The sequence below is a fragment of the Portunus trituberculatus genome, chromosome 24 (genome assembly GCF_017591435.1).
Source record: "Portunus trituberculatus isolate SZX2019 chromosome 24, ASM1759143v1, whole genome shotgun sequence".
In the NCBI taxonomy this organism is placed as follows: domain Eukaryota; kingdom Metazoa; phylum Arthropoda; class Malacostraca; order Decapoda; family Portunidae; genus Portunus; species Portunus trituberculatus.
Window position 1 is genome coordinate 9,984,842 of NC_059278.1, and position 8,096 is coordinate 9,992,937.

The window sequence follows — 8,096 nt, forward strand, 5'->3', positions numbered from 1 at the left end:
TTATGGTAAATATATATTTAACAACACTAGCAACAAAACTTCTATAGTGTTTAAAATTCATGTACATTTAACAAAACACATCTTGTAATGAACACGCTACACTAACGGTAACAAGCACGTAAAATATGTACATACTAAAGCCTCTTACAATATGACAAAGATGTTTGATTAATACAGTAACTTGGAACACCGAACCGACCCCACGATCTAAAGGATAGTAGGAGGTAGAGACTTAATGAACCATCTCTACTATGCGAGTACACCATCCTGGTCATGTTAACACTCATAATGATAAATGATCAGGCCTTGGTGACACTGGGACTTCCTGCACCCATCCTCCGAAGACAGCCATATGTCGCCCTCGGCCCTGTGGACCCCTTTGTGATCCACGCAGTCCTTGCCGGGAGATGAACTTGGCGCCTGTGATGGTTCCGTAATGCCCAGAGTAGTAGAAGTCTTGGATGTGGTGGTGGTGGTGCTGGTGGTCATCGTTCGGGGTGTGCTTCTTAGAAAGATGTAAATACTCAAAATCTAAAGAAAAGACTGGTATACCATCTCCCTCTCAATTGTATTTTTTTTTTAGCATTACCTGGTTATCCTCAAGGGAATAAGAATGAAACTGCATATCCCGAGAACAAAACGATACCAACCAAGTCAATCTGTTCAACAATTTTAGGCTGGAATTTACATATACCAATCAATTCTGGTACTCACTCGCAGTCGAACACAGGGCAACACTCTCCGGGCGGCGTGGTGACCGTACAATTAACATTAGGAGGAGGAGCGAGACACAGCACACTAGCACACTCAGGGGGAAGGGTGGGTGCCTCAGTAGGTCTGTGGGAGGATGGTAATTAGTAAACATCCAAGCACGGTGGTCGGCCTGTACATGGGATAAAAATTGGCAATGGGCTATGCATGAAGCAGATAGTAGTGTTCAGCGGACATAAGATAATACGCTTATAATGCACTAAATTATCACCTGCAGAAGTAACGTGGACAGCACTGGCCTGGAGGATAGCGCGCCATGCAGTATTCATGCAGAGGTGGTCCCAAGCAGTACACCGCGAGACACTTGGGCATATTGGGGATGGGTTGCGGGGGTCTGCGTGGAGAAGAACCACACCGATGTTTTGTACTTTAAATCTTGCTATACGGCTAAATTACCTTTGAATGAATACAAGAACACAGTTACGTTACGATAACTAGTTCATATACAATCGAAATTAACTTAACCTTCAAGTCGCTCACCGGCAGGCATACACGGGACAGCATTGCTGCGGAGAGATGTTGGCCACACAGATAGCGTTCCATGGCGGGCCTTGACACTTTACAGTAGAACAGTCGAGAGGTCTGTAGGGAAATTTACATTACTTCCCAAAATCAAACTCTTCCATACCTCACTTATTCCCCCCTCTACGATTGTACTAGAATTCCCTTTTACTAGTTTGACTACCCATCATTTTTACTTTCCCATGCCCTTAAAAACGTACACTTTTCGACAGTTCCACGTAGGGCAACAACCACCAGGAGGGGCTGGCTCCAGCAGACAATCCGGTCTCGGTGCTTCCCTGCACTTCACATCTTCACGAACGATGCCTTGCAGCGTGCAGTTGTGAATCATGCAGTTGGAGACCCAGGAGTCACCCAGACGATGGAATTCTCCCATCTCGTCCGTACATCCGCTGTGAAATTTATTCCACGAATACTTAAGTATATCGCTATTTTTACGCGTAGCGCGCTGTGAAACTTATATTTCATAAATACTTAATATAGCGATTCTTCTTTTATTCTTAGGGAATTTATATGACTAAAATTCGTACTCCTAGGGAATCTAATTTACATTAAATATAACCCATACTCTACATTGGCGTTACCTGCAGTTCCACGACGGGCAACACTGATCCTCTTGGGTTGACAAGAAACAGTTCGGTGACGGAGACGGAATTACATCGCACGCAATCAATATTCTGTCTACCTCAGAGTTCATACATGTGAAAGTAACACAAGGGTCTGACAGAGACGTCCACTTGGTGCCGTTCATCCTGAAGTTGCCTTCTTCATCAAGGCAATCGCTAGTGAACCATGATCAGAAGATTAGTAATTCTAGCAACAACCATATTTGGGACAAACCACAAAATCAACGTTCCTCGCCATTCGCCTCGTCTGTGCTGTGCTCACCTGCAGTCCCACTGGGGACAACACTCCTCCGAGTCAAACCACTGCCGGCAGCCAGGGTGTGGAGGTCCCGGTGGACAATCCACGATGGCTTCATTTATACCAGTTTCATGACAGCTTCGTCGGATGCACGGGGCTACTTTCCACACGTCATCCAGCTTGTGATAAACATGGTCCTCGTCCATGCACCCGCTAAGACCATATGGAAAAGACCACTAATAATATATCAAAAACAGACGCCAAGAAGTTACTTACAGTAAGTTGTGAATACCAGTCACATCTAACCTATATACCTGGAATTCCATTTGGGTCAACACTCTTCTTCCACCTCTACCCTTACCCACCAAGAATGGATCACTGCGGAAATAATTGCGAAGAAGCTACTTACAGAAGGTTGTGTATACATTTTCTCTGTACCTAACCTATGTACCTGCAATTCCATTTGGGGCAACACTCTCCTTCCACCATCACCTCCTCAAAGCAGTTTACAGGCGTAGGTTTATCGTCGCACTCCACAGGCTCAGTGATGATGGTACCAGAGTCACAACGGTGGATCATGCAGGGCTCGTCTGCTGCCCACTCTCTGCCGTTCTCGTATTCGCTGCTCTCATCGTCGAAACAGCTTGTGGTACTTCTACCATGTTTGCAGTTCCATGAAGGACAGCAGTGGTCGGGTAACACCACCAATTTGCACGAATAGTGAGGTCTGGGTGGAGGCGTCGTGCACCGCAACTCATGCGTTTTGATACCACTACTCGTACAGGTGTGGGTGGTGCAGGGGTCACTCTTCCACTTCTCCAACAGCTTGCGGAACTTCCCACTATCATCCCGACAGCCGCTGCAAATACACGGTCGGTTAGTATCGTTAAAGTGGGAACGCCGATAGAGCTAACAAGAGTAACGTCTTCCTTGTTACAGACTCGCCTGCAATTCCACTGAGCACAGCACCGTCCCTCGACGGCTTGAAAGAAGCAGCCTTCATGGGGACGAGGACCAAGCTGGCAAGCCATTGTTGCATTTTCTATGATACCCGGTGGCACACACAACATTGTCACACAGGGGTCACTGCTGGGCCACTCGCTGCCCAGAGGATGGAACTCCCCGGCATTATCAATACAACCGCTGCACGAGACAACCAAACAGTGATAGAGGGCTACAAAGATTAAATTTGGCAGTCACACAGGGATCACTGCTGGGCCACTCACTACCCAGAGGATGGAAACAACCGCTGCATGAGACATCCAAAGAGTGATCGAGGGCTACAAAGATTAAATTCGGCAAAATTGTTCATCAAATTAACATTTTAGTCTACTACCGAATTTTTTTTAAACACTTACTCGCACTTCCACTCCTTGCAGCAGCTCCCAGACTGGAAGACCGAGAAACAGGAGGAGTGTGGTGCAGGTCCCAGCGGGAGACAAGGAGGAGTCTTAGAGGTAATACCGTTGAGGTGACAGACCAGCGTGGTACAAGGGTCGATCTGCCACTCGTGGTACAGAGGATGATACGTGCCATCGTCGTCCAGACACCCGCTGCACAGAATTTGTTTATCACCTACTATACATTTCAGCGGTGGACAAACTTTTTTGCAGACAACTAAACGAATCGTTGGATGAGCATGATATTTCAACACTACCTTGAACATCCGTCCGTAATTTATGGTTAACATACCACAGTGCTATGTGATGAGTTTACCGAGTGATTTTACGCCTAATCCAGTCATCATATCAAAGGTGTTATACAGAATCGGACGAGTGTGGGGTACTCGTCGAACTTCACCACCAGGAAGAACCCCCCAGACCACCACCACTACCCCAGTATCGCATGACCCTCTTCACCCCTTATTAACACCATCAGCCTTCCACCTTTGATTTCTTTTTCCCTATTGTAATTACATAGGTATAATAGTTACATACGTCAGTATATACATGCATATACATTAATAATATTTAATACAATTGCTGGTACATGTGGACATATACAAATGCTGGTATATGTGGACATGAAAACCAGAGCGGGTCAAACGACCGTGAAAGCAATAGCTAATTCCGCTGTTAATGGCCGTATAGCTGGATAATAAGCAACGCATCTAACAAAATATTATATAAACTGGACTCGTTAATAATCTATACATACACACTTACAGAACATTATAATGTATAAATACAGTGATGGGAGAAGTAGGGAGGGACACAGGAGTGAGGGAGGCGAGGAGCCAGTGAGAGGAGAGGAGGGATAAAGGGCGAGAACTTCCGAGACGGGGGAGACGTAGTAGTGGTTAGGAATGATTTGGATGTGTGTGGGGAGGCCACACTTTCATTCTAATACATCATGACTCGTCGGCTGTGTTATTTTTCACGAGCAAACTAGTCACGTAACACATTGCACTGGTATGTTAACCATAAATTACCAACGGATGTTAACCATAAATTACGAACGGATGTTCAAGGTAGTGTGTTGAAATAATCATCCAAAGATTCGTTTAGGAGATACCTGCAAAAAACACCGTTTGTCCACAACCGAAATGTATATTAATGTCCTAGTAGGATCCCTTTAAATAACCCTTTAAACTACATGAATTTCTTTAAAAGGAAAAATTACGGGCTAACGACCGAACCAAGCTCAAGACAATCTTACCTACAGTTCCATGCAGGACAACACGCCCCGTCAGGGATGTGCTCGAAGCAGCTTTCATGAGGCCTCGGGAAATCAGGGCAGTCTACTGGCTGCACTACTACCATGTCGTCTCTACACACATTGTTGGAGCATGGGTCATCAGTGGGCCACTGACTGCCTGGTGGGTGCAGCTCACCATTGACCCAGCAGCCACTGAGAGAAGTCAGCATCAATTAAACATTTACCAGAACCACAAAATTCCCTGAACTAAATAGATCCCAAAAAAACTAACGAGATTCAAACTATCCGACTGCCAAACCACTCCACTTACTCGCACTTCCATTTCTCACAGCAGTCCCCTTCCACAACATCCCTGTAGCACGTGTCATGGGGAGCTGGGTCAAGCTTAGGGCAGATTATGTCCCTCACCACGATGCCGGTGGTGGTACAGACCTTCACTATGCATGGGCCAGCCTGCCACTCAGCATGCAGTTGGTGAATAGACCCGTCAGTGTCTACACAACGGCTGAAAAAAAAAGTTAAGTCATGATTCCAGAGTTTGGATGTCAACTATTCACATAAAGTTGTTCACCCAACCCTCACACTCACCTGCAGTTCCATTCACGGCAGCACTGGCCTGGGACGTTCTGCAAGAAGCAGCCTTTATGGGGAGGTGGCGGCGGCTTGCAAGCAATGGTAGTGGTCTCTATACCAGTTTCAGTGCAAATCATCGTCTGGCAGGGATTACTCGTGGGCCACTCAGCACCAACCGGTCGGAAATTACCATCTTCGTCAACACATCCCCTATAGTAACGAAAAAAAAAATTACCGAGGTCTTCGAGGTCTCAACACAATTTGAATGTCTAACGACCACAACCGATATATTAAGGGAAAACAAAACTTACTCCTCGCAATGGTAGGTGTTACAGCAGGGTCCAGGAATGATGATACAGTTCGGGTGTGGGGGAGGCAGACATGGTGGGAGGATACGGGCGCAGCGCTGATGCCCTTGTCGACACTCACACCGAAAACACGGCGAGGGATACCATTCCTCCCCCTCCATGCGCTCCATCCCAGAATCGTCCACGCAGTGATACACCGGGCATCCCAAACATTCCTCCATGACATCAGTAACTGCAATAATTGAACTGGGAACTAAACTGACATAGCTACTAAAGTTAAGAGACGACAACTCTACGGTACGGGAACTGAAGCTTTAATCTATCATCACTAATCTATCATCACCGACTCACAGGAACAAGTCTTCACGGCAGCTATGGTGGACCGGAAGTAAGGATACATGTCTGTAAGCTTAGCGGCGCATACTAGCTGTACACAAGCGTCCGGCAAGTCCATCACCAAACTCCCGTAGAAGTAACGCACGTCGTTGAAACAGCATCCTGTAGGAAGAATTTCGTGTAGGCAACGGATAACCACTTACCCTCCCCCTATTTATTACTTTTAACAACATTACAACGGGTGACAACACACCTCGGTTCACCTCCCTACAATGAGGACAGCACCCGTGACGCCTGCAGCAGTCTTGGTGCTTTGGTGATCTTTCACGGTGCACACAACACTCCCATGCGTGGCACGGGTATGTGGGGACGATGATGCCGTCTGGGTGAGACGGAAAATATTAGCAACCCTTAGCGAAGATTCTAAATAGTATTACTTTCGAATAATAATGTTACTTTACTTTCGAATAATAATGTTACTTTACTTTCGAATAATAATGTTACTTTACTTTCGAATAATAATGTACAAACTCATGAATTAGTCAAACCAACAACTACATCTACACCCACCTTCGTCAGTCTGCAGACACGTCATAGGGCAGCATCCGTGCTCCTCGCAGCAAGTATGGAAATCCTCAGAAAAAAATTCAAATCTACAACACTCCTCAGGGTCCCGGCAGATAGGGCGTGGCGTGACGGGCGGGGCGATGGTGAAAGGTGGGGCGATTGTGAAGGGTGGCCGGCGTGTTGTGGAAGAGGTAAGAATGCCACTTCCAAAGTCTGAAAGATTTAGTTGATAAATTCCTTGTCTTCAAATTGGTTGCTCGTCTAGAGAAACACGTCCCTAACACTAACACCATAGGCTTACAGCAGTAAGAAAGAAAACCCTCCCAATCCCCTACCGCCTAACACCAACACTCACAGTCAACAGCAGCAGAAGAGACACCAGCCAACAACACCATAAAGGTAACCAGGAGCAGCCACACGGCGCACGGAACCACAGTAACCAACCCCATAACGAACTCAATGCCCTCCTTCCCCGAACACCAGTAAACTCCCACGTTGCCTTCACAACCCTCCGCACCGCCCTCACCACACGGTAAGAGAGAGCTGACTGGCGCCCTTCCCTCTTCTCAAGCCTTGATGAAGCTTCTGACGGAGCATCGTGAAGCTTCAATCAAGTCACTCATGGTTCACTTAAGAGATTTCGGCTCCGTAACGGATTCTTTTATTTCTAATGATTTATTTTTTTACTTAGTTTTACTTTTAAAGAGAAAAGAATAAATAATAACATTGTTATAATAATGGAGAGGAAGAGGAGCAGGAGGAGGATGAAAAGTGGCGGATTACATGTCTTGCTACTAAATTACAAATAGGTAAGACTCATAAATAATCTAAAAGTTTTCTCAATTTGACCATTTTTACTAGTTTTTCTTTATTTCAGTAGTGTTTCAAGCTCAATCTTTCTGTCTCATTTTCCTGAACACCTCTTCCTTTTCCTCCTCCTCCTCCTCCTCCCTCCCCTATTCCACCTTTACTTTAATCAACACACCTGGCCTTAAACCTTTAATGACCTTAACACCTGACCAAAACTTAATTACTTCCGCTACTTTGTAATCCCTTCTTGCTTCTTACCTGGCCAACATGGTAACTTCTTTACATTCTCTAATGACATATAATAAAATCTCCAATCAGCAGTTCAGAGGAGAAGAAAGAAGAAAAGAAGATGGGAAAAATTATGAACTGAAGGATAATTTATGTAAATCTGTAAATTCTCTCTCTCTTTCTCTCTCTCTCTCTCTCTCTCTCTCTCTCTCTCTCTCTCTCTCTCTCTCTCTCTATATATATATATATATATATATATATATATATATATATATATATATATATATATATATATATATATATATATATATATGTCTGTCTGTCTGTCTGTCTGTCTATCTATCTATCTATCTATCTATCTCTGTCTATCTATCTCAGTCGACTCCTACACTCCTTCCCATTAACCTCTTACCGTCCCCCATCCTCCCCCGACCATGCATCCTCCGGCTAGTGGGCTGT

General features: G+C 45.3%; 1 protein-coding gene across 3 annotated transcripts; it reads right to left on the minus strand.

Moving 5' to 3' along the window:
• LOC123508148 (kielin/chordin-like protein) lies at window positions 1-7,154 on the minus strand. Of its 3 annotated transcripts, none has more exons than XM_045261674.1 (18): window positions 6,955-7,154; window positions 6,603-6,812; window positions 6,286-6,414; window positions 6,048-6,194; window positions 5,700-5,928; window positions 5,404-5,598; window positions 5,126-5,320; window positions 4,816-5,007; window positions 3,516-3,710; window positions 3,103-3,300; window positions 2,609-3,016; window positions 2,182-2,370; window positions 1,878-2,075; window positions 1,494-1,685; window positions 1,252-1,353; window positions 983-1,105; window positions 715-837; window positions 1-502 (listed from the first exon to the last, which is right to left on the minus strand). In XM_045261674.1, exons 1-18 carry the CDS (start codon window positions 7,046-7,048, stop codon window positions 277-279), a joined length of 3,345 nt encoding a protein of 1,114 aa, XP_045117609.1. In that variant the 5' UTR covers window positions 7,049-7,154; the 3' UTR covers window positions 1-276. The 3 variants fall into 3 exon arrangements, with proteins under 3 accessions (XP_045117609.1, XP_045117608.1, XP_045117610.1); XM_045261673.1 differs by having other exon boundaries at window positions 1-505; XM_045261675.1 differs by lacking the exon at window positions 3,103-3,300 and having other exon boundaries at window positions 1-505.
• Between the last annotated feature and the right edge of the window lie 942 nt (window positions 7,155-8,096).